Source organism: Nyctereutes procyonoides, unplaced genomic scaffold, assembly GCF_905146905.1.
Source record: "Nyctereutes procyonoides isolate TBG_1078 unplaced genomic scaffold, NYPRO_anot_genome, whole genome shotgun sequence".
Taxonomy (NCBI): Eukaryota; Metazoa; Chordata; class Mammalia; order Carnivora; family Canidae; genus Nyctereutes; species Nyctereutes procyonoides.
Window position 1 is genome coordinate 15,544,269 of NW_026575155.1, and position 25,875 is coordinate 15,570,143.

At 54.5% G+C, this 25,875-nt stretch overlaps 1 protein-coding gene across 2 annotated transcripts; it reads right to left on the reverse strand.

The window, feature by feature from the left end:
* Window positions 1-3,744: 3,744 nt before the first annotated feature.
* WDR4 (WD repeat domain 4) lies at window positions 3,745-24,451 on the reverse strand. 2 transcript variants are annotated; one of them, XM_055313665.1, is made up of 11 exons: window positions 24,302-24,451; window positions 22,334-22,399; window positions 21,264-21,407; window positions 16,414-16,570; window positions 15,559-15,671; window positions 14,004-14,064; window positions 10,114-10,212; window positions 8,794-8,858; window positions 7,691-7,874; window positions 6,684-6,753; window positions 3,745-4,755 (listed from the first exon to the last, which is right to left on the reverse strand). In XM_055313665.1, exons 1-11 carry the CDS (start codon window positions 24,388-24,390, stop codon window positions 4,574-4,576), a joined length of 1,230 nt encoding a protein of 409 aa, XP_055169640.1. In that variant the 5' UTR covers window positions 24,391-24,451; the 3' UTR covers window positions 3,745-4,573. The 2 variants fall into 2 exon arrangements, with proteins under 2 accessions (XP_055169640.1, XP_055169641.1); XM_055313666.1 differs by lacking the exons at window positions 22,334-22,399; window positions 24,302-24,451 and having other exon boundaries at window positions 21,316-21,407.
* Between the last annotated feature and the right edge of the window lie 1,424 nt (window positions 24,452-25,875).

A 25,875-nucleotide genomic window follows, 5' to 3' on the forward strand; every position in this document is an offset into this window, starting at 1 on the left:
GAATACTAAACCATATTTCCAAATAACCCAGAGATCAAAGAAATCACAAGGGAAATTAGGATTCAGTCAACAGTGCCATAGGAAATTGGACATCGCTCTCCATCCGTGTCAGAGTGGCGCCTCCAGAACAGCTTGCTTCAGGCCGGCCAGCCGATGCTGGCTACTGGCAGGAGGCCTGGGCTCCTGGTCACGTCAACCCCTTCACAGGCTGCTCGGGCGTCCTCCCCACCTTGTGGCTGGCAGCCCCCAGAGTGGATGATCCAAGGGTTTCTTTAAGGCGCCCTTGCTGAGAACAAGAACAATTTTAAGTCTGGACACGAGATGGGCAGCATCACCGGCTCCCACACCCCAGGCTATTAACTTCCAAGTTTATGCCTCTGCAAGATTGAACCCCGTCACAGTCCAGATGCTGAGGGTTGACAGGCCCCAAATTTTTACAGCCTGCAGTGGGGCGGGGGGGGGGGGGAGGTGTTGAATTAACAGGCCAGGCAGGACCGTCTAAGTGAAACATATGCAGAACTATGAGCCAGCAGTTCTGAGTGTATACCTAACAGAAATGTTTACATATGTTCCCAAAGAAAGGACCAGAATGTTCATGCAGCCAAACTTTGGAAATCATCCAAAAGCCCACTGACAGAACGGATATGCTGCTGCAGGATGCTATGTAGCAATGAGAGTGAACCATCTCCAATCCTAAGCCAGAAGGGTTGAGCCAAAGTGGCCTGAAGCCAACAAAAGGAAAGCTGTCTGCTGGCCCCAGGGGGGCTGGGGGTGGGTGGGGCTCTCAGCTCTCTGGTGGGCTCATCACATGTGTGCATTCAGCTGGTGACGGAGTACACGCACCTTCCAGCTGTACTTGAATCAAAACGCACACAGACCAAGAAAGTGCTGAGAATTAAGAAATAAGAATAACCGGATTTTCTTCAAAGGATTTCATTTATTTTAGAGGAGGGAGGGAGGGAAAGAGAGGGTGGACGAGTGTTCACACATGTGTGCACGTGTGGTTGGAGGGGCAGAGGGAGAGACGGGATCCCAAGCAGGCTCTCCACTGAGCACAGAGCTGGACGTGGGGCTCAATCTCACAACCCTGAGATCAAGACCTGAACCAGGGATCCCTGGGTGGCGCAGCAGTTTGGCGCCTGCCTTTGGCCCAGGGCGCGATCCTGGAGACCCGGGATCGAATCCCACGTAGGGCTCCCGGTGCCTGGAGCCTGCTTCTCCCTCTGCCTGTGTCTCTGCCGCTCTCTCTCTCTGTGTGTGTGACTATCATAAATAAATAAATAATTAAAAAAAAAAAAAAAAAGACCTGAACCAAAATCCAGAGTCAGACACTTAACTGACTGAGCGAGCCACCCAGGGGCCCCACAACAACCAGATTTTGTAAATCAGTAAATGAGCTGGGGGCGCCTGGCTGGCTCAATAGAGCGTGCAACTCTCTCTTGAGTTGGTTCAAGCACTACGTTGGGCATAGAGATCACTTAAAAATATTTTAAAATCGGGCAGCCCAGGTGGCTCAGTGGTTTAGTGCCGCCTTCGGCCTGGGGTGTGATCTTGGAGTCCCCACATAGAGCCTGCTTCTCCCTCTGCCTGTGTCTGTACCTCTCTCTGTCTCTCTCATGAATAAATAATTAAAACCTTTAAAAAAAAAAAAAAAACACCAAAACCTAAAACACATAAAACTAGAAAAAACAAAATAGGAGATGAATGAAATAAAAGAGGTGTACAAGGAAGCTAAACCCTGGGCTCCCCTAGCAGCTCAGCAAACCAAACTACAAACACGGGCTCCGCCTTGGGAGCCAGCTGGCGGTGGACCCGCAGTCGCAGCAGGTCAGCCAAAGGAGGAGCGGGCACGAGACCGGACGCCTCCAAACAGCCATGGTCACCATGGGGCAGAGTTCAAACGTCTGGGGCAGCTGGGGGCCTCGGGGCACGGACTAGTTACCAGTCAGGGTCCCCAAGAATACAGCCCTCACCGTCTGAGAGACCAACTCCAGTGGCAAGGACATGGTTTCGGGACAAGGAGGCCACTTCTGCCCCAAAGGGCTGCAGCCCTTCAGGAAGGCCTGCTGCAGCAGAAGGGTGCTGCCCTCCCTCCTCCCACCCCCACCAACACCCCACCTCTGCCTGCTGCGGGAGCCGGAGTCCCTGTGTGCCGGGGCGGGCCAGGAGACAAAGGCAGCCGCAGGGCTGACAGAGCACGACCCACCCGACGGCATCCTCACGGCTGTCGGCTGTTGGCAGCAGGCGGCTCTCAGCTCTCTGAGCACCCAGACTGCAGCAAGAAAGCAGAGGAAAGCAGCAGCTGGCAGGAGTGCGGGATGGGGGAGAAGGGTGCCCAGAGGGTCCCTGCCACAATCAGGGGCCAGGAGCACTTGGTCTCAGTCATGCGCGCACATGACTGTGACAAGAATGAAAGTGATTTTTTTTTTAAGATTTTACTTTTAATAGAGAAAGGAGAGCACAAGCAAGGGGAGCAGCAGAAGGAACAGACTCCCCGCTGAGCAGGGAGCCCGACCTGGGGCTCCATCCACCCCAGGACTCTGGATCATGACCTGAGCTGAAGGCAGGCACTTCACCTGAGCCACCCAGGTGCCCCGGAATGACAGACATCTGAAACCACCACGGGAAAGACAGTGATGGCCATGGCCCCCCTCCAGCTCCGTTCTGATCCTGACCCGCTGCTCAAGATCTGCCTCGTATGGCAGGCACGTCTGAGTCTCCCCCTCAGGCACAAGAGGACCCACCTTACACACCCCCCAGCTCCCACCCAGCCACCCCAGGGTCCCTCCCCGACCTGACCCTGTTTCAAAGACACCTACCCACAAGGCACACAGTGAGTGGCAAGAAAAGGTCTTGTCTTTCATAGAAGACGATGATTTTGTTCTGTCTTTAAAGAAATTAACCAGTTCATTTTAAAAGTATGCAGACTTAAAATGAATTTTAAAGAAAGATCGACAAACTTCTCCATCAGAGCTGTGTCGTAAATACCTTGGACTCTGCTGGCCATTTGGTCTCTGTGGCAACTGGCCCAGTCTGCTGCTGGAGCACAGACGGAAACCGTACCTAAACCAACAGGCACAGCTGTGTCCCAGTAAAATTTTATTTAAGGATGCTGGAATTTGAACCACATATATTTTAATACGACATAAAATAATATCTTTTGATTTGTTTTCAACCATTTAAAAACATAGAAGCCATTCCTAGCTCACAGGCCATATAAAATCAAGCAGCGACAGGACTTGGCCTGCAGACCACTTCACAAGACACTGGAAAGGCCAAACCTAAATTTCTCCTAAACCAAGAATCTCAAGGCAGGTTGTCAATGAGAACAGAGCTAACGAGGTCCCTAGAGGCAGACCCCAGCACCCCCATCCTGTCCCAGGCACGCCCCCTCTGCTCCTGGAGCTCTACCCAGCAGTCCCCCCGTGGGGAGGGACCCCGAGCAGTCCACACACAGCAGTACTTTCAGATCAGTGTGTAAAATAAAACAAGGCACTCAGGGAAAAGCTGGAGCTTTCCAGCTCCTGACACACGAAATAATCTGTTCTACATACCCCAAGAAAGCCCGCTCCGAATTCATCACGGACATACACGAGTTTTCCCATGTTTGAGACTGATCACTGGAGAGCGGGTAAAAACATGGATAAACAAATCAGCAGACGCATCTATAAAGCCCAACCACCAAAAAACTCTTTCATCCCAGAAAGTCAACGTTTCCGTCATAAACAGTACACTCGTCAAAAATGGTTTTGCTCCATATATTCTGAATCAGTTCCAAATGTTGCCGCTACACATTTCCCAAAGCTGCAAAAAGCTCATCTTTATTGATCAGTGATTAGAATTCAGCCGACAGCCCGTCTCTGCCTCGTGTGCACAGAGCTCACGTGGAAATTGCAAACATACATGACGGCCTCAACCATCTCCCTGGAGAACTCAGTTCCAGCCGGGGCTCCTGGGTCCTCATATACCCCGAAATCTGCCCGGTCTGCGCCCTGCATCCCCACTAAGGTTGCATCGTGGTGGCGGCAGCTGCATTTCCTGAGTGGACACAGCTCGCCACGCAGGGACCCAGCCCCAAGCAGCACCCACGTGGCCAGTGGCCCCCCATGCTGGACGGTGCAGTACACCACGTAGAGGGAGACGTGGGGACAAAACGGGTCTATCGCACTGCCATAAACACGTTTGGTGTGTGGGTCTCTCCGGGGAGGAAAATGCATCCAGCGTTAGGGGAACAGTGCAAAACCCACAGCCGCCGTGCTGCAGGTTCCGATTTCCTCCAATATGAAGAAAAAGTGCTTCGAGGCACTTGCACTACTCACTTGTAGTATCTCTATTTGAGTCACACGTGGCACAGCTTCCCTTCAGCCAGGGGGTGCCCAAGGTGCCAGGCAGAGGAGCCTCTGCTCAGCGGCAGAAGTTCTAGAGCCCAGGACACCAACCCGTTCTCTGGGACGGCCCAGCGTATGATGAGCTGGTGCGGACCTGACTGCCACCAAGCATGGGTTGGGAACAACATCCCCCTTTTTGCTTCTTCAAGGGAGCCGCCAGCAGGGAGAGGGCACAGCTGGCGTGGCTAGGACGGGCACCTCACGGATGCCTCCCCCGGCTTCATCTTCTTGGCCTGCCCGTTAGGCCCAGGGGGTGGGTTCTGTCGCCGCTTCTGCAGCCTCTCCTCCTTCTTCCTCAGGTAGGCGGTCACGTTGTCAAAGGTGGCCTTGTAGAGACCACTGAAGCCAACATCCACGCCACCCATGCCTGCAAGGGAGCAACAAGAACAGAACCAGGTGGGATGGGAACCAGTGTGCCCGTGAAACCCTGCTGCAGGGGGGATTAACCAGGGACTTGCAGTGGACTTGCAGCACCTGATCCAAGGCACCCACACGATGCCCATCTCCTGGTGGCCACGCCACCTGGACCTAAGATGGCTTCTAACCGAACAAAGCCTGGTCATGGCTGGGAGATGAGGCACAAGGGCTGTGGCTTGCGCACTCGTACTGGTGGAGCTGCCATCATGCTGTGAACCACCCCACGGGGGCCCCTGTGCTGGGGACTAAGGGCGGCCTCCAGCCAAGAGCCAGTGAGGGAGTCAGGCCCGTGGCCCAGCAGCCTAAGGGACCAGGTCGATGCCAACCACTCCATGCGCCTGGAATCATATCGCACCCTCAGGGAACCAGTCCTCTAGGGACTGCACTAGGACCCACACAAACAGCGAGATAAAAAGTGGTGTTTTCACCAAGTGCGGGCTATTTGTTACAGCCAGGTAACAGATGCAGGTTGACCTAAGTGTCAAGGGCTGAGGGACATGATGTCCACAGACCAGTCACACGGGGTCCACCTCATCCTGGCCAGAAACTCCTGTGTGCGGCTGTGCCCTGCACGGTGACCTCCCACTCACTCAGGCTTCCCTACCCCTTCTGTGACTTTCAGGCTCAGCTGGCCTGCCTTCCCCGTGCTCTCCCCCTGCACCTTCCCTCACCCCTGCACCGTGAATAGGTTGTTTCATCTACAGAAGCTCAGAGAAGCTAAGCCCGCCTTGTCCCACAAGCAGGACATGCTGGCCGCTGGCCCCAGGCCCCAGATGGGGGGATGGCACGTGCCAGGCAGGGAGCAGGCTCATTAGCAACCCCAACACAGTCCTGCTACACATCAGTCTGACACTGTTGCTAAAGCAAATCCACACAGCGCTAGGGAGAACGAAGGCCTGTCACCCTAAAAGGATGGAAATTAACCCCGGGACCCAGAACCAACAAATCATCACGAGACTGCCTTCCAGGAGACGTTTAGATCACTGCTAGTTGTCAACAGAAATTGAATTTATGGTTGAATCTCTCGAGTTCCAAGGAACTTGGACTTCTCTCTGGGGAATACTTTGAAAGATGTCTTCTGGGCAGTAATTTCTTTACTCAAATGAAGGCGTCTGACTCCCAATGCTGAGTTACCAGTCATCTGACAGTTGCTTTAAGTCTCTGCCTGAGAAAAGCATCACAGGGTCGCCAGAGGCTGTGTAACTAAGGGATTGCCTTCCTCTACCAATAGAAATAGAGCGAGATCTTGTCATCCTAACGTTCTTGAACAGGACTGAGGGTGGCACCCAAAGCTCACCGTGGGCCCTCTGACGTGGCTCCGAAAGCCTGAACACTCCTCACAGACTAGCACCATGAAAAGGGGTGCCCCCCATCTCACCAATGCCTCTCCTCTTCCCTCTGTCTGGCTGTTCCTGCTGGGACCCGCCCTGGGCCATGGAGACCCTTGGGCATGTCACTGACTGTCCCCATGCCTAACCTTGTGGTCAGGAACCACATGCAGCTGTGGTCACTCAGAGCCAACAATTCGGAGTCTGTGACTCACCCTGCCACTCCGTCTGAAAGCCCACCAGCTGCTGGCCCCATCCAGGGACACAGTGAGGCACAGCCCTGAAGGCAGAGAGGTAGACAGCACTCCAACTCTGACCCGGTTCCCACGCAGCTCAACTGTCCTGACACAGACGGCCCAAGTGTGTGTCAGCTCCTTACCGCCCCGACCAGTCGCAGGCCCTCTGGATGGGGACATGGGCACATGCCACACATCCTGGACTCTCGCCCACAAAAGTGGCTTCCTACTATATACAGTATTCTACAACGTGGCCTTGTCCGTGGCCAGTGCTCGACATCATCCTGCAAAGCAGGCCAAAGTCACATTCTCACCTTCCAACATGGCCCAATTCTCCTGAACATGGGCGGAGACCTTCTTTAAAGTGGCATTTTCAGGAACAGCCTGAGAAGACAACGGAAAACACTTACTGGAAAGAGGCAGGAGTGAAGCTCCAGAGCTGCCAGGAAAGGCACAGACAGACCTGCCAGGTCTGGTCCAGGCTGCTGGGCTAGGAGACACCTGCTCACCCCACCCGTGAACTTCAGGCAAAGCTGTCCTGCCTTGGCACACAGCAGTCACCACCTTATGTCAGGAGAATGACCTGTGACGTGCGGGCTGCCAGCATTCTATGCCTTGGCTTGTCACATGTGACCTTGTCCAAGGAGCCTAGCAGACACGACACATTACCAGCTAGTAGCATCCTGCTTGTCACTATTTTTTTAGACTAAAATACCCAAAAGGTTCAGGGACATCTCCAAAGCCCTCGGTCAAGTAAGCACTTATAAAGGATGAGCCAATCTGCACAGAGAGCTGGCGTGCTTTGTCTGATTCTTTCCCCCAGTGTCCTAGGAGATTCAGGACAGGCAGGAGACAGCCCCACTTTACAGATGGAGCTGGCTCAGAAAAGGTGTAAGGTTCGCACGTCACCCAGTGAGGAGGGGCTCGCTCAGCCCGCAGCCCACGCACCTTTCTCCACCCAATTCCAGTGCCCCAGATACAAGGCCGTGCGAAGCCTGCCAACATCAAGGACACACAGCCAAGCCACACCAGCTGTTGGTTTCTCTGCTAAAAAGATGTGTGACCAAGACAATCACAAGAAAAATATGCCAATGAAGGAGACTACCCTGCAAAAAACACTGCAGGCGTTATGACATTAGATGAGCTGGCTGGGCACCCTGGCTCCCAAACCCACGTCACATGTCCTCCAGCTCCCCCCACACACACACCAAGGATGCAGCCCGCATCACCAAGACATAATCAAGCTTTAAGTGAGCACAGCTGTCATCCCCTGCCACCCCCACCACAGGTTTAGGGGCGGCAGGGGCCCAGCACGTCTCACCTGCCACTGGCCCCCCACAGGCCTGCAGAGCACAAGGGGGGCTTCCCGGTAGTCTTGCAGGACCCACAGTCCCTGGCTCTCCTCGAAAGCAATGTCCCACACTCTGTGCTGAAAATCCAGCTGCTGTTTGTAAACCAGCTGCTGTCTGGAGGCATCGAGCTGGAAGATGTAGACCACAGGAATACTTTCCACAAAGAAAGAGAGAAAAATTATTACAACTACCACAGGCCCAGGAGGGTATCACCGCATAACATACTGTACCCACATCAGCCCCAAACAGAAGACCCAGCCACTGCCAACACCCTGTGAGCTCATGAGAGACTCGTCCAGAAGCACCCAGCTGAGCCTCCTCCCAACCTGAGAACCACAGGAACAGAGAGATGATGAGTCTAAGTCCCTGAATTGTAGGAAAGTGTGTCCTATGACGGGCCCAGTAGAGGACAAAGGACACCATGTGGAGAAGATGGCTAATCCACCTGCAGAGCAGAGCAGCAGACAGCACGGGGCACTGGGCTCGGGCACCTCCGCATCAGCACTCTTACCCAAGCTAAACCTGATCCATGTTTTAAAACAAACCAAGATGCTCTCTGCAGGCTTGTTATAAGGACACATGACATGTGCAGAAACACCAGGACCCACCTGGCACATAAAAAACACTCAAGAGCCCACTGGATGGCATGTGGCCCTGAAATCCTCCTCCTCAGCACCACGGGCCCTCGGGCGGGTCATACTGTGACCTGCCTTGGGTCGGGTGTGAGGGCTCTATCGGGTCTGGCCCTCGGGTGAGGCTGACTGAAGTGGACTCTGCAACTTTTCCTTGGCCCTCACATGGGATTTTATCACACACAAATGATGAGCTGGAAGCTAGTGAATTTAAACAGCAAAAGGGCGCCACCCTAAAGAAAGGGAACCCACACCCATCATGCAACAGCAATCCTCACAGAGTGAAATTCACTGCGGGGACAGGTTGTATGAACAAGACCACCTGAAGCTCCCAGTGTAGGAGAGCCCACGGGGGCCAGTGGAAAGGCCTGCGGATCCCCTCCCTCAGCGCCGGTGTGCAAGACCCCGAAGCAAAGCAGGCAGCACGTGAGCTCACCCACCAGTCACACAGCAGCGCCACGCAGCTCTCCTGGCTCCAGTAAGCGATCCTGGACGCAGCAAACCTCTGCAAAGAAAAGCAGCAACTTAACAGCACGTTAGCCTGTCAGGCTCCCCACTCTGGACTGTCCTGTTCAAGTGGAGTTTAGACACAGCGAGACTCTGACAGCTGCCACTATGGCCGAGGAAGGAAAGGAAAAAACAGTCCTGGAACTTTCTGGAAATCAGGGAGAGAAGAGGAAGACCCAGCAGACTACCAGTTTCACAATCCCAAAGTGCCACAGCCGACAGCAAAAGCCTCTCTGTGACTGTGGCCTTCCCTCAGTGTCTCCAGAGCCAAAGGAACTGGTCAAGAATAAGGACAGGAGGGGACAAAAAAAAAAAAAAAGGACAGGAGGGGACAGAGAACACAATGGATTATTAACGAGACACAGTTATGTGTGCAAGGTCCACACGTCCTGGAGAGGGAACATCCAGGCGCCGGTCACAAGTGGAAGCCCAGTCTGCCCACTTCTGAGGCCAGTTAAGGGCGGCAGTTACAGAGCAGTCTCCAAGGCGACAAGAGAAAGCAGCCAACCCGAGGATGAGTCAGACGAGCCCTCCCACTCTGGCCTAGGTCTCCTTCGGGCAGGCAGGGTGCCACACAGGAGCTCCAGGGGAAAGGGCAAAGCTGCCCTGAGGACAGCCGGGACCCGGCTCAGCAGAGAGCACCCCCAGGGCCAGCTCTGCAGGCCTGCGTAAGCACGGCTCCCTCCCTGCCCAGCCCAGGAGGGCCTCGGGGAAACTGGTGGGGCCATTCTCAGGTGACCAACCTGGACCTCAGCTGTGCAGAGCACCGGCCCAGGAGCACCATGGAGCACCCCAAAAGGCAGCCCACACATACTCCCTGAAAATCTCTGTGACAACCAGGGAGCAGGAGACCTGACCTGGGGATACACTGACCAGTGTGCCCTCCCAGGGTAAGGGGGCGGTCATGTGATTAACCTGTGACAAAGGGAGACTCGGGAAGGGTGCTCGGCTCCCTGACTGGCTGATAACCCCCAGTGAAGCCTTCTGCTCTTTTCCATTTCCAAGCAGGACTGGAGGAGGCATTTCTATAAAGTGGGTGTTCAGACACAAGTAAGGTGAGATTTAAGTTACTTCCCACTTACAGGACCAGGTGCCTTGAGAATTTGAAATACACGCTCTCTCCCAAGGTGGAAGGAGTCTATGTAGACGGCAAGGAAACGTTTCCAACACAACAGCGGTCTTGTTCCCAGGATCCCAGTGACTAGAGCGGCACCCAGAAGTCCCCACAGACCCGAGACACAGTGTGACGTTACCTTGTCACCGCACGGCTCCGCTGGCTCCCGCAGGCTGGTCAGGTGGCAGCAGTGCAGCTCTTGGCCCCCGCGGTACTCCCAGAGCCTCAGCGTGCAGTCCTACACACACCACGGACCAGTCAGTGTGTGCACACAGAGCAGGCCACCCCTGGCACGCCAGGGCTGCCACCCCGCGGCGGAACCTTAACCCAGTGACATGCAGCACACAGAGGCTCCCTGCTCTGAGCAATGACAGTGCGGCCATGCCAATCGTTAGGTTAACACATGACACAAGACAACCTGCCGGTCACATACAGGACGTCAAAGGTCATGGCTGCCGTACTGGAGCCGGGAGCACACTCGCAGACACATGTGCACACGCACAGACGCAACAGTCACACATTTGCACAGGAGCGATGAGGGTGGGGCCGATGAGCACAACAACTGTCCCACATCCCTATTTAGTGAAAAGGGAGAGTCCGAGCAGCCTGGGTGGCTCAGCGGTCTAGCACCGCCTTCAGCCCAGGGCGGATCCCTGGAGACCCAGGATCGAGTCCCACATCGGGCTCCCTGCATGGAGCCTGCTTCTCCCTCTGCCTGTATCTCTGCCTCCCTCTCTCTCTCTCTCTCGTGGATAAATAAATAAAATTCTTAAAAAAGAAAAGGGGGAGTCCATGTGTCACCCCCAAGACTGTCAACTGGTACAGCCTGCAGGGAAACTGGCATGTGTATTAACTGGCATCCCCTCAGTAAGGGATCTCCGGGTGGCTCAGTGGTTTAGCACCACCTTCAGCCCGGGGCGTGATCCTGGAGACCCAGGATCGAGTCCCACATCGGGCTCCCTGCGTGGAGCCTGCTTCTCCCTCTGCCTGTGTCTCTGCCTCTCTGTGTCTCTCATGAATAAATAATAAAGTAAAATCTTAAAAAAAAAAAAAGCCTCAGTGCTCCAAAAAATATGTAAATACGACAGAAAAAGGCTCATATTAACAAATGCTTGTCGATGACCTCGCTGAAAGGACAGGATGTAGAAAGAACTGCACATCTGAGAACATTCAGACACAAGGGCAGTGAAATGAAGCCTTGCTGGTTCATTTGTTTGGATGGCACCTTGGGGACCCCTCCCCCGGTGTGCACAGAGGCCATCCTGACAAGAGGGCACCCGAGGCCCAGATTCCAAGCTGCCCGCTGAGATGGCACAGACACAGCACATGGGGGAGTTTCTAAATGACTGGGAGGAAGGGAAGAAGAGCAAGGCCCTTAGGAGCCAAGAGCAGCAGTGTGTGGGTGCTGGGCAGGAGCACGAATACCTGCCATGGAAACAGCACACAAACTCAGGGGCTAATGGTCACCCACTCCTAGGTCCCCCACAGCAACAGGAAAGGGATGTTTCTGAGGCGTGAAGCCTGGGGGACAGAAATGCAACAAAAGAAGACAATGGTGAGGCCCCCTTGGAGCAGAAGAGTGGAGGGCCTGGTGCAGGAGGCTGCAACCCAGCAGCAGCATGGTGATGGGAGGGGGTGCTGTCAGAGTGGCAGGTTCACCCTCTGAAGCCAGGAAGCCAGAGGCCACCGACTCAGGGACTCCAGATACAAGCTGAAGAGCACCAGCAGCCCTCCCCGGTCACCTCCTGGAGCACGGGGACAGGCCTGACGCTCAGAACGGTGAAGACTGGGCAAAGGGATCACCAGATGAGGGCTGACCCAGATGGCCTGCAGGTGCCTGACTCCGACACCCTGGGCTCCCAGACGCAGCCTCCACCAGGCTGGCCGTGGCCCCGTCCCCATCACAAATGGATAGATGAGACCAGAAGACATCTGTGGGACATGGACACCACAGAGGGTGAAGGCAACACATGCGTGGGCTGGGCTGGGTGAGACCAAAGACGTGCGCTCAGGACCGACGAATGGGGCGCCTAACAAAAGGACACTCAGTATGAGAAAAAGCTCCGGACAATTACCAGGAACAGCGGAAGTGAAATACCCACAGGACACTCGAACTAAAGTTGAGGAGGAGTCTCAAAAAGCTGAACCAGGAGCATGAGAGAGAGACCAAGGGAAAGCAGCAGCAGGAAACGGAGCCCAACATCCCGCACCACAGACTCGAGGGGAAGCGCCCCAGTGAGGACACTGCCGGGCCCAAGATCTCCACCGCAGGGGCCACCCTGACCGGGCAGCTGGTTTCCCAAGCCCGGCCCCCACCTCCCCTAACTTCAGAGCACAGCTGGCAAGAAAGGCCCCTGGGGCATCTAGAGAAGCGGAAACAGATCCCACTGAAAGGACCCAAACTCACAATGGCCTCAGGCGTCTCACGAAAGCCAGGCACACTGGGGATCAACCAGAGAAAACACGGGCCCCGTGCCTTCCAAATCCCTGGGGGAGCTTTCACCTCAAGCTCTATACCTGCCACCCACCAGGCTTTCCTCCACCGGGCACCACCCTGCCAGGCATCCCTCCACCAGGTGCCCCCCCTCCAACCAGGAGTTGGGGGATTAAGGGCACTTCCAGGAAAGTAGCTTTATGACAACACCCCCCCTCCACCTTCAGATGTGCTGCTCCCAAACAGAGGAGAGCGAGAGCAAGAGAATGAAAAGGAAAGGGGCGGGGTGCAGCCCACCAGTAAACAAGGGGACAAAGGGCAAGGGCATATCACCAGGAGGGCACAGGGAAAATGTATGTTCTCGTTTCTCGATTGCTCACGTTCTCTGGCTACGTGGGTCCCAAGGGCGCACCTTGGCAGAGCCGGTGGGAGCCACGGCCAATTTCTACTGCAGGCGGCACAGCAGAATTTCACAAGTATATGCTTCTAGTGAAAATGAAAAGTCCCTTTTGCAAGGTGTGGGGGACAGAGGACAGTGCACTCTGGCAGCCAGAGGGCCAGCCCTCCTACATCTCCAAACAGGATCACAAGCAAAATGCTGGAACTTGCCAGGCTAGTGCTAAAATCAAAGGTATTTATTTCATTTTTCTGGGCACCTATTTTCTTTCATTATGAAAAAAAGTAAAAAAAAAAAAAAAAAGAAAAGAAAAAAAAAATAAAAGGCATAGGTATGGCAAAATTCACAAAAACTGGCCGCCCCTGAGGACTCTGGCCACATCTGTTTTCCTGTTTGCTACCACAGGACCACACACTGCTGGGAAGTACAGGACGGGACAGCAGAAACCGTGAGAACACGGACTTGGTGAAGGAAAGAAGCACACATGCACACACAGCGGCCAGATGTCAGCAGGATGCCATGGAGGCCACTGTTCCCACCCAGAAACCCTAATTCTTTGAAGGTCCAGGGCCCTTCCATGCAGCCCCCACCACCCCAGGCATCTGAGTCCCATAAAACACTAAGGGGCAAGAAAGACAGGACAAGGACAGGGCTTCCAGAAAGAAAAGGAGACACCACTAATAATTCAAAACCTTCACTTTGGCAGAGACTACTGCTCAATGATGCCTTCACAGATTATTCCTTAGAGCTAAGTCTCTGATCACTAAACCATCAAGGCTTCAAGCCCCAACTGCCAGGACGTAGAAGCTTTCATTACAGGTCAAAGCCCCCACCAAGGCTGGGCCCCACCTGAGGGGCAGGGTCAAGAGCCAGCACAGTGGTAAGTGGATGGAACCCAGGACCTCCGGACCCAGAAAGGTCTTCCCACCAACTGCTGTAATGGGGGTGACGTCATGATGTGACGACAGCCCTGAGAACACCGTCCTCACACCCTGCTCCCGTGGTGCCCCCCACACACACATAACACCCCTCAGTGGAGAGCCAGCCACAGTCAGCTCCAAAATTCAGAAGACGAGCACCATCTAGTGGACAGCCACCAGGCGAAAGACCCACTCTGCCAACAAAGGCTGCGTGTCCATCCTTGCCCCCCCAATCCTCCTCCCCGACCCCGGCAGCCCCACTTGCTGAAAGCACTTACCCCGGAGGAGGACAGCAGCAGCTCGGGGTGGTCGGGCACCACGAAGATGCGGCTCACAAACCTACAGTGCAGACAGAGCTGATGGTGAGCCGAGTCCCCGTGCGCTGCTGTGACGTCTGCTCGCCCATCTGTCATCTGAGAAGGAAGCCTCCTCAACCCGCCCCGGGCCCCCCACAAAAACTGCAATGGGTTCCCCGTGTAGCTGGACAGCACTGACAAGCTGGAGGAGCATGCCACATCGTTCTCAGGAGCCCCACCACGACAGACCCCAAGCAGGAGCGGGCCCCAGCCATGCTGTGGGGACACCACGAGCATCTGTACTGCTCACTCCGGCTGCCCTGCTCTCAGCCCAAGACCTTCCCTGCAGGTCTTCCTGCGGGTTTTCCTGCAGGTTGGTGACCACAGGGAGCCTGGGGGCAGGAGGGGGAACCGCAGGACAGAGCCAGGGGGTGGGGGCAGCAACACAGACCAGCAGATAGAATCAGACCCACTGTCCTCTACCGCTGGCTGGGCAGCCCCCACCTGGGCTCTGCCGGCTGTGAGCCAGCCTCTAGCGTGGCAATGGGACAGCGTTCCCCGCGTCTCACCCAGCAAGGACGCCATCACTAGCCCACGGCTCGCGGGACGCCCACGATCGCCTCTCCCCTGGAGAACATCACAGAGGGCTTAAGCCACCTCAGTGGCTCAAGGGGCGGAAAGGGCGGAAACCAGTTTCCACAGATCCTCCAGGAGATCCTTAAGCGCCTATCTGTACTCTTTGTTCACAAGCTGAAATACCTACTGAGCGCCTTCAACCTGCCGGCCAGGGTGCTGAGGGCGGGAGCCAGCCAGGAGCGCAGCCCGCAAGGCCCTCCGTGCAGGGCGCTGGCAGGAGTCGGGCCCGCGGAGGCCTCGGGAGAGCGCCCCCAACATAAACACGGCGCCGGCCACGCCATTTACGTTCACACGTGACCACGTTAAGAAACAGACACAGGTGAAAATAACTGACGCTACTACTCTTCCTTAACCCAATTCATCCAAAATACTACCGTTTCAACACACACCTTAACTAAACACTAGTAACAAGCTGTTTCTATGTTCTTTTTTCCTATGAAATCTCTTAAATTGGGTCTTGTACATTCATAGCACATCTCACTCCAGACTCCAGGGCTCGGGGCTCCTGTCTAGACAGTGCAGACTAAGAGAAAAGCCCAGCAGCGCAGGAAGAGCGGAAGGGAGACCCTGCTGAGAAGATAAGTGACAGCACATGCAAAGGCCCTGAGGCAAAGTGCTGTGTGCTGGGTGGGAGCACAGTGAGGAGCAGCAGACCCCAGTAAGAGACGGCCTGCTAGAGACCTGAATCAAAGCCCACGTGAGCTGTCAGGAGCTACTAACAAGGCCACTAGTGACCTTCACAGAAGTCAATTTACATTCCATTCAAAACCAAGAAATAGGAGCAACCTCAGAATTAACTCACGAAGGGCAGGTCCTCTCCCACAAGGTCCTCGCCCAGGCACGGGCGGCCCACCTGTGCTTCAGCCTGCACTTCCTCCAGTGGGGCAGGAAGGGGACTCACTCTGTGTGCCCGAGGCAGAAGGACTCGATGCTGTGCGGTGCCACGACCCAGCTGACCCGGATCTTCTCATCCCGGTCGGCAGTGAGGACGTAGCGGTCATCGGGACTCACAGCCTGCACACAGGGGATTAGCAGGGACAAACCTGCTGGTGAGAGTGGCCAGAGCTGCCCCTCACCTCCAGCACCCCCCCAGGACTTGTCCCCTGCTCTACACCAGGTGTCCTCACGCAGGACACCGCAGCAGCATCCAGATGCCTGTCTCAATGCAAGTCCCTCCTGCCACCTGGCACACCATCCCTTGGCCTTCCTCTCTTCCTTCCTCCTCCAAGTGTCCCCATGGCCAGGCAATCACCACGTCCTGATGGTCTTTCCTTCAAGAACCCCTCCCTCATTGTTCTGGCCTCTCCTGTCAGGTCCCACCCCAGCTCCACCACCTCTTGACTGCCCCCAGCCCTCACTGGGCCTCTGCGGTGGGGAAGCTCCGGGCTCAGGGGTTGGAAGGACAGAGGTGAGGCCCAGAAAACAGGAGGACGAGCTCAGGCTTTGAGATGGCACCTGCCCTTCCACATCCCTCCTCCACTTCATCACCCAAACCAGGCTGTGCCTCACACCTGGAACCACCCAGGCACCTCCGAAGTGGCCTGCAGGCATTCACCCTGTCAGCTTCACCTTCAATTCCATTCCCGCGAACCCCCACAAACTCCCACGAACTCCCACTCACAGAGCCACAGAGCTGTCCCTGTTACAGAACCCTAACCCCAACAGCTGGGCTCACAGACCTGGCCTCACCTCCCCCGGTGACTGCCCCTGCCCCACCTGACTGCAGCAGAGTTAATTAGGCCCATTACCCACATACCACGTCCAACAACATTGACAGGTGCCCAAGCTCAAGCTGACCACATCTCTGTGGCTCCAACACAGGAAAGGAATAAACGTCCCCAGACTTATCGGCCACCAAAAGCTTCTCCTCCGAGGCCGTGAAGGTCAGGGCCGTGCACCTCCTCACCACGGTCCTGGAAGGCAAGAGACGCCCACAGTTGGCTTGCACGGGTCAGCACAAGATCGGCCGACAGACCTGCAGGCCGGAAGTTCTGCTGCCGTTACGTCAGCCCCTCACCCCGGATCTCCCTGCCAGTTACCAAAAGCAGTGCCAGAAAACTCAAGCAGTTAAGAGAACAGAGACAAAGCCAATACCTTAGCCAAATTCTACTTTGGAATATTTTTGCTTTTATGACAGCAAAATCTAGGTATCCAATGTGAAATCTACCCAAATTTGCCGTGTATTTGAAAATTGTCGTAATAAAATATTGGGAGAGTCGCTCCTTGATTGACCCCAGCACCTCTACTGTGCACTTTGAGGAAGAAAATGGTCAGCTTCATCAACAGCAACATGTTCGGCTCGGAACCGCAAGCACACACACCATGGAGGGCCCTCCTAGCCTTGGAGCCCCAGGTCCAGGACCACTGAGTCCATACCCCAGCCCTGGAGGACCCTGCTGCGCGGGAATCCCACCCGTGCTGCCCACACACAACACCCCTGAATGGGGCGACAGACCGTCAGCACACACAGCATTTGCCGTCCCTCCCCCCACCCCCAGGGCAATTCCAGAGGAGGGCGCGCTGCCTCAGCACGTGCACTGCTGGGGAGGTCAGGGCTCCAGCTCAGGCTGTGTTAAAGTTAACACACTCATCAATTCAAGCCCTTGGTCCAGGTTCACAAGATGTGCCACATCTGTGCGTTGGTTGCATCCTGTGCCAGCCTAAGCAACAAAGAGACAGCTCACACCACACACACACCTTCCCTTCTGGGTCTCGCCTGCTGGTGGGGAGCAGGGTTCACGCAGCTTCCTCTCGCTCTCCCGGGTCACCTTCCTTCTACAGGCATCCCTACAGCAGAGCCTGCTTTCCACAAGGCAACCCAGGGATCCCACACACCTGTACTTATCCTACTGCTTCATGCACAAACATCCACGTAACCTACCGTTACCACGGTTCCCCTCAAAAGAGCTGGGGTCCCTGCCCTCCTTTGTCACCAGAGGGGGTGAAAGTGGACTCACTTTCCAACAAGAGCCAGTGTCTGTGCACAGGGCACCCAGCTCCCCACAGCTGGACCCCAGATGTCACTCGAAACAGAAACTGAAGCTCAAGAAAGCCACATCTCCAACATGAGAACCAGACAATGTGGGACCCTCCCATGTTCTCGGGAGCAGAGGAACAAGAGGCCGGAAAATGCAGGCAAGAGGGCCTGTAGCTGTCCCAAGGCTCCGGCCTGTGGCAGCTGCACCTTCTCCCAAACTTCCTGGAGCCAGTGGAGCCACAGAAGGACAAGCAAGAGATAAATGCAGGGGGACTCCCAGGTGGCTCAGCAGTTTAGCGCCTGCCTTCACCCCAGGGTGTGATCCTGGGGTCCTGGGATCAAGTCCCGTATCAGGCCCCCTGCATGGCACCTGCTTCTCCCTCTGCCTGTGTCTCTGCCTCTCTCCTCTCTCTCCTGTGTATTCTCATGAATAAATAAATTAAATCTTTAAAAAAAAAGAGAGAGAGAGAGAGAGAAATAAACACGGAGAAAACAACAGAAGAAAGACAAACAGGCTCCGGGCAAGACTAACCAACTCTCCGACCACACGGTCACTGAAGCGCCGCCGCGCGTTCTGACGGGCACTGATGCAGCTGCTGCGCAGGCACTGGTCCACAGCGGGGGCTGGACCCCCTGGAGGATGGGGCGTGGACTCACGCGAGCACCCCACCACTGTCCCCCACCAGCGCAGCACACCAATGGCTCCAGAATCTCGTCCCTTTGTTTTCTGCCGGGGCTTTATCTTCTGAGGCTGGTCAGTCCTGGCAAGGATTCCAGGATGCAGCTTTGCTGTACAGGGCACGTAGGGGTGAGGGTCTGAGGGGGCAGGTCACAGACCCGGACGGGGGTGGGCTGGCCTCTCTGCCCCAGTCGGAAGGCAGGGGCCTCACTGGGCTTCGAGGGCTCCGCCCTGCCGCCTCCCTCCAGTCACAGGGTTCACAGCCCAGCGTCCCGTCCTCACCCACCCCCGGGGCCAGCCTGAGCCTCTCCCCTCTGCCACCAAGTGGAGCACCGCCCCGGTCAGGTAGCTGAGCCCTGAAATCACTCCACAGGCCTGGTGCCCATCCAAGGCCACCTCCAGAGCACCACACTCATTCAACAAAACCGAGCGTGTGGGAACCTAGTGGCCACAGGGCACCGAGGATACCAAGCTCCCTGACACCGCCACCTCCAGCAGCCAGGCCACTTCGGGCAGGACAATCCCATCCCCTGGGGCTCTCTGCCTTTCCACACTTTTATTATTTCAACACAGGCAGTTTCAGAAACGGCGAGATTTCCTACGTAAGATTTCTCACTAATAAACGTACACAACACACAACAACCCCAAGCACCCGACTTTTGGTTTAGAAAACCTGGCCTTGGTTCTGAGCCTCTGCGTTGTAAACAGACACCTTGAAACGAATCACTGCTATACACTACTCCCATTTGGGCTTTTCCTTAAAAACCTCCAGGATTAAGTTTTAAAGCCAATGGAGAGCTCCGAGCTGTGAGCAACTCTTGCTCCAATGTGGGTAAGGTGAGCCCAGGACACCCTAAACACTGGACTAAAGATCAGATGCGTCAAGAATGGGTGTTTCTCTGAGGAAAGAGTCCATCTATTCGTGCCCCCCCCCCCCAGGTGTAATGGCTGAGGGACCAGGCAGCAGCACATCTTACTTTGAGATCAGCGTAAATCCACAGGACTAGGCAATGAGAAATGCAAGCTCTAGACCCACGACATTTTCTGGCCTGACCCCTTGGCTCAAGTGGCTGCCGCAGATGGGATGGGAGTTATACGGGGTCCTGTAAGCACTGTCTGCACGCACCATGTACCTCCCCCAAGCAACACGAGCAGCACACCTCACACAGAGCTTCCCGACACAAAACTACTCTGCTGGCATCGATGTAAAAACCAAGGCTGGGATCCCTGGGTGGCTCAGCAGTTGAGCATCTGCCTTCGGCTCGGGGTGTGATCTTGGAGCCACAGGATCGAGTGCCATGTCAGGCTCCCTGCATGGAATCTGCTCCCTCTGCCTATGTCTCTGCCTCTCTCTCTCTCTCCTGGAGTCCCAGGATTGAGTCTCATGTAGGGCTCCCTGCATGTATCTCTGCCACCCTACCCCCTGCCATGTGTGTCTCTCATAAATAAATTTTTTAAAATCTTAAAAAAAAAAGGCCAAAAGGCCAAAAAAAACAAAGGAGAAAAAAGTCAAGTGCCAACCACTATCTGCTAATGCGTAACTTCCCATCCTGACAACTTCTAGATCTTTCCATGAAGACAATCGCCAACACACTACCTTTAAAAGACAAAACAAAGACACAGCACCTTCTCCTCAAACGTCCCTGGACAATGCAGAGGGAACCAGGCATAGAGACACACGACTCTGTGCCTGCACACTTACCCGGGCCTTCCACTCCAGACCTTGCCCTGCATCCCCTGATATCCTGACAGCCTCAGGAACCCGAAGACACTGGGCAGCCCTGGTGGCTCAGCAGTTTAGCGCCGCCTTCAGCCTAGGGCATAATCCTGGAGACCCAGGATCCAGTCCCACGTTGGGTTCCCTGCATGAAGCCTGCTCCTCCCTCTGCCTGTGTCTCTGCCTGTCTCTGTTTCTCATGAATGAATAAATAAAATCTTAAAAAAAAAAAAAAAAAAAGGAAACTGAGGACAGTCGAGAGAACTCTAGATGCCTTCTTCCAGACCCTGCACGATGCCAGGAGCTCTTGGACAATAGCCAGAGCCCCACCAGGAGCCCTGGGCACTCGCCCTGCAGTCAATGGGCAGGTGCCACCACAGGACAGGGACGCGTTGACAGGTTGTGTGGGTGACCCCTGTCCCAAGGTCAGGACAATGCACCCCCCTGAACAGGGGACACATACCAACATAGATTGCCACCTGCAGTTTGCGTTTTTACTCTTCTTGTAGAAAATAAGATGCAAAAGGAATCCAAAAAGCACAGCTGTCCCCAACACAGATGTGAACCAGCTACAAAGTGAAATTCCTTAACCTCCTCGCCTGTTGGGTAGTACATATATCATCACCTGCATGTGTTTATCCCTTACTCCTGAGGGACAGCTATGCTGTGCAGCCTCAGGGAGGCAACAATGAGACAACAGGATGACTCTGCCCCGTGTGGGTGCTTCCATCCCTGTCACAAAGACCTTATAATCCCGGCTCTCACCCACTTGAGGAAATAAAGAACTTAATATCAGGACCCTGTCCAAGCAAGAGGAATTTATACCTGCCCAGGGCCTGTATCAACATCACCCGCCTCCTCTCCTAAGCCTGATTTTCTTCATTTCTGCCACGACAAGGCTGGGGGAACACTGGAAAACATGATGGCTTGGTGGCCAGGGGCACCGACTCTAGAGCCAGAGCGACCAGGTGCAGGACCCAGCTCTGCCCTGAGCTGACTGGGATCAGCTTCCAGACTCCAGCCAGGGATGTGGGTGAGAACAACCCCCTCGCCCCCATGACACAGGGTTGTTTTGAGGATTAAATCAGTTATCACACATGGCACTGACAACAGTGCCTGGCACAAGGCTGAGACTACGTGTTAGTTGCTTTTTACTACGTCACTATTGTTGCAGGCATGCAAGTGTAAGCTGTGCGTTCAACATCGAAATTATTCAACGTTAGCATTTCATACCTGACACTCAGACATTGCCATGGTTTTGTACGGAAAAGAATCAGACGCTTACTGTCATCAGTTAAAGCAAAATAGCTGCCAGACTTGGAGAAGGTGGACGCCAGAATCGTGTCACTCCCCTTATCCACGGGCTGCCCATCCTCCCTGAGAAGAGAAGACAAGGATCATCAAGGCTTACCTGTGTGAACAGGGCTGCGTTCCTCCAGGCTAGCCTTGCTCGTTTATATGAGCAGAGACAGAAAATAGCAGGAGGTTCGTGTACCCAGAACATAAACACGTATTAACCAAACAGGGGGAAAGTCAAAACAGCTGTAATTTTTAAGGAATAAATCTAATGAAACAGAAAAATCTCTCAGCACACAGACTAAAATCCAAAGAGCTGAGCCAGGGACTCCTGGGTGGCTCAGCGGTTGAGGATCTGTCTTTGGCTCAGGGCGTGACCCCAGGGTCCCAGGATCAAGTCCCCCATCAGGCTCCCTGAGAGGAGCCTGCTTCTCCCTCTGCCTGTGTCCTCCCCTCTCTCTCTGTCTCATGAATAAATAAAATATTTAAAATAAGTAAACAAAGAGCTAAGCCAGAAAGACTCTCAGAGATCACATGGCCCACTCCCTCAGGGACATAAACAAATCAAAAACTAGAGTCAAGGACTCAATCATTTAAAAAAAAAAAAAAAAAAGGCGCCACAAGACCAATTTTACCAAAAAAAGGCACCAGACAAATAATCACACTCTTCTTTTCTTATATTCCAATTAACTAAAGCTAACTTCAGGGCATTTAAAATTGCATTGCATTACTTCAAGATTCCCCCAGAGTTAATTACTGACAGAAACTAAGTAAAAGTATTTAGAAAAACCCTAACTACTCTAACGCTCTTAACACCAAATTTAAAGCTGGTTCCACTTTTCTTTCCTGACGTGGTACCCGGTTCATCCACACAACAGTGTAAACACAAATGAAGATTTTGACGAGCAAGACAGCTTACTCAGTAAGACAACAATTTACTCCTTGGGCTACCCTGTCCCCTTTGGTCCAACCACGATCAGGCCTGAAGAGTCTCCCCATCACCTCACCCTTTATTCTCCTGTGGCTTCTTTTCTGCTGTGCTGCAATCATATGTGAAGAGGACGTCATCATCACTAAGGAAAAACAGAAATACTTTAAAGGGAGCACTTTATTAACAAAAACGTGAGGTTTTTTTTTTTCTTGGAGTACAAATACTTTCATATTCCTTAAATTAAGGGTCTTATCCACAACAAAATATTGCATACGGTATTTCAGAGAAAGGCTAAGGAGCTTTAATTATTTGCTTAATTTTTTCAGATTTGCCATATACCAATGGCATGGTTCTGCACTCAAAATTATTGGTTAAGTGAAACAAATGAGGACAAACACTTAATAGGAAGTAATACATTATTCTTTCACGCCCTAGAAAATTGATGCGAGAGTTATGTTGGAAGAAATCACATTCGAATGGTTTTTGGCGAGATTCTTGCACCTAAACTTAAAACCGGGATGCTTGGGTGGCTCAGTGGTTGAGCGTCTGCCTCCTACTCAGGGCGTGATCCTGGGGTCCCAGGATAGTGTTCCACCTCGGGCTCCCTGCATGGCGCCTGCTTCTCCCTCTGCCTGTGTCTCTGCCTGTCTCTGAGTATCTCTCATGAATAAACAAAATCTTAAAAATAAAAAAAATAAAAAATAAACTTGAAACTGCCACCATTTAAAAACGTCTCAATAGGGGATCCCTGGGTGGCGCGGTGGTTTGGCGCCTGCCTTTGGCCAGGGCGCGATCCTGGAGACCCGGGATCGAATCCCACGTCGGGCTCCCGGTGCATGGAGCCTGCTTCTCCCTCTGCCTATGTCTCTGCCTTGTCTCTGCCTCTCTCTCTCTATGACTATCATAAATAAATAATTTAAAAAATAAAAAAATAAAAAAAATAAAAAATAAAAACGTCTCAATATACGCAACTGAATTATTGAAAGCTACATCTAGGGATCCCTGGGTGGCGCAGCGGTTTGGGGCCTGCCTTCGGCCCAGGGCGTGATCCCAGACCGAGTCCCATGATGACGGGCTCCCTGCATGGAGCCTGCTTCTCCCTCTGCCTGTGTCTCTGCCTCTTTCTCTCTGGGTCTCTCATGAATAAATAAAACGTGGCAGCTCTGGTGGCTCAGTGGTTTAGCGCCGCCTGTGGCCCAGGGTATGATCCTGGTGACCCGGGATGGAGTCCCACATGGGGCTCCCTGCATGGAGCCTGCTTCTCCCTCTGCCTGTGTCTCTGCCTCTCTCTCTCTCTGTGACTATCATAAATAAATAAAAAATTAAAAAAAAAAAAATAAAAAGGGGGGGTGGGTTTATTACAGTTGTTCTATATCAAGCACAGTATCAAGTGTAATAATCCCATGACTCCCAGGGGCATGTGTTAGGATACCACGAGCCTGTAAAACAAAATAATCTGGAACCAAAAAGTACATAAATAAGTAAATCATAATAATAACTGAAAGTAATAAAAATAAGTAATCTGGAACAAACCACAAGTCGGTGAGTGTTATCGTTCGAGAAAACCAAACGGTTAACAGTGCGCCGGGTTAACCGAAACGCGGCCTTGAACAAAGAGCAGAGCGAGTGTCTACACTTGACACGCGTGTCATCGGCTTCAAGCACGAACCGCAACTACCCCCAGACGGGAGCAAGGGCCCGAGGCCGCCCTCGGGGGCCGGGCCGCGGGGAGCATGAACCTGCGAGAGCAAAGCGTCACGGGGTGCAGGGGGCGCTGCGCGGGGAGGACCCGGAGCTCCAGCGGGGTTGGGGGGGGCGGGCAGGGGGGGCGCCCGGGCTCCCCTGGGGGCAGGGCCGATGCCCCGCGGGGCCCCGCCCGAAGCGGCCCGCAGCGTCGGGGCACGGGGGGGAGGGGTTCTCGGGAGAAGACGAGCACGTGGCCCGGCCGGGGAGGGGGAGGGGAGGAGCCGGGTTCCCCCCCCCCCCGGACCGAGCGAGGGAAGCGGGCCCCCCAGGCCCCGCCGCGCGCCCGCCGCCCGCTCACCTGCTCGCAGTGGAGGTGGCGAGGAACCGGCTGCCGCCGCGCACCACCAGCGCCTGCCCGCACAGCGCCAGCCCCGCGGAACTCGCCATGCGCCCGCCCGACCGCCGCGCCGCCCCCCACGTGCGCCGCCGAGCCCCTCTTCCTGCTGGCGCCGCGCGGTGACGTCAGGCGCAGGCGCGCGCGGTGACGTCACCGGGCCCGCCCCGCGGAGGCGCTGGCCGCGCGCACGCGCACCAGGCGGCCGGCACGCCCACGTGGGAGCCCCTCCTCCGCGTGCGCGGGGCCGCTCCTGGGCCCCTGTGCGCTGCAGCCCCGCGGGGCTCCTCCTGCAGCAGGTCGGTGGGCTCGGAGCTCGGGCGCTGGGACGGAGCCGCGCGGCCTCCCTCGCCCGCCGCAATTGCCCTTGACGCCCCAAGCCAGAGGGATGCTCCCAGAACACAGATCTGACCGTTGCCTCCCCCTGCTCCCAACCAGCAGGTGGCTTCCCATTGCTCTCACCGCGGTGTTGCTCCCGCCAGCTGCCTGTGGTCTGGCCGCCACCTAGCCTGCAGCCTGCTCGCCCTACATTCGGTGGCACGGTGCACTCACCCCAGGGCCTTAGCACATGCCATTCTTGGGTCTCCCCAACACCCCCATCTATTTACTGTAACTGGTGAATTCCAACACTTCAGTGGCATCACTTGATCAGGGGAGCCTTCCACGCCTTGACGTTATTTGCATTCGTGATTATTTAATGTCTCTCCAGACTACAAATGCCTAATTTTGCAGGTCACAGTTCTCCTAACTTGCAGCATTACCTGGAGGGGGAAGTCGGTGCTCAGTATTTGCTGAGTAGGTGAATGGAACAACTAATCGTCTTAAAGGAGTGGTTACTGTTACAGAAGAGCCAAGGGGTGATGATGGGCAGGAGGCACAGGGAGCTGGGAACATGCTGGCCCTAAACCCACCTCCTGTATGAATCAAGGATGAATTTATACCCCAAATCAAAGGAGGCTGCTGCCAGCAAAGCAGAATGTGTGGGAGAAAGCCAGACTTCCTTAAAGACAATGCGGTAGGGCACCTGGGTGGCTCAGTGGTTGAGCATCTGCCTTTGGCTCGGGTCGTGATCCTGGGGTCCTGGGATCCAGTCCCACATCGGGCTCCCCAGGTGGAGCCTGTTCTCCCTCTGCCTGTGTGTCTCTGTCTCTCATGAATAAATAAATAAAATATTTTTTAAAAAAGGCAGTGAGGTAAAAGGGATTTTCATGAAGGCAAAAGATGGGAGAGTTTGTGTATCACAGTACAAAGGACACAGAGGGTTGGGGAGAAGGAGAAGAGGAGGAAAAACATTGCAAGGGAGTATTGGGGGGCAAGGTTGCCGCTAGGCAGTAACCACAGTGAAAGCAGGAGACTGCCCCGTGTTTCTGAAAATGAATCTGCTATAAACATCATTTCTACTCGACTACACTAGCTGTCACAGTCAAAGTCCATGCTCATGGTCTGGGATGTTTTTCAAGCATGGGAGTGAATTTACGGTTTCTATTCTGGGCAAGATAATTATACTAAGACCACAGAGATCCTAGACCGGGGCCAGT

Bases quoted from the DNA above. Each gene is read 5' to 3' on its own strand.
- WDR4 (XM_055313665.1), bottom strand. From the start codon at position 24,390: ATGGCGAGTTCCGCGGGGCTGGCGCTGTGCGGGCAGGCGCTGGTGGTG. The intron at 21,408-22,333 runs GTGAGGTGATGG...TTCTCTTCTCAG, and splicing joins AAGCCACAGGAGAATAAAGG to GGAGGATGGGCAGCCCGTGG. The intron at 15,672-16,413 runs GTATGTGGGTAA...CCCTGTGTGCAG, and splicing joins TGTCAATGTTGTTGGACGTG to GCTGTGAGTCCCGATGACCG.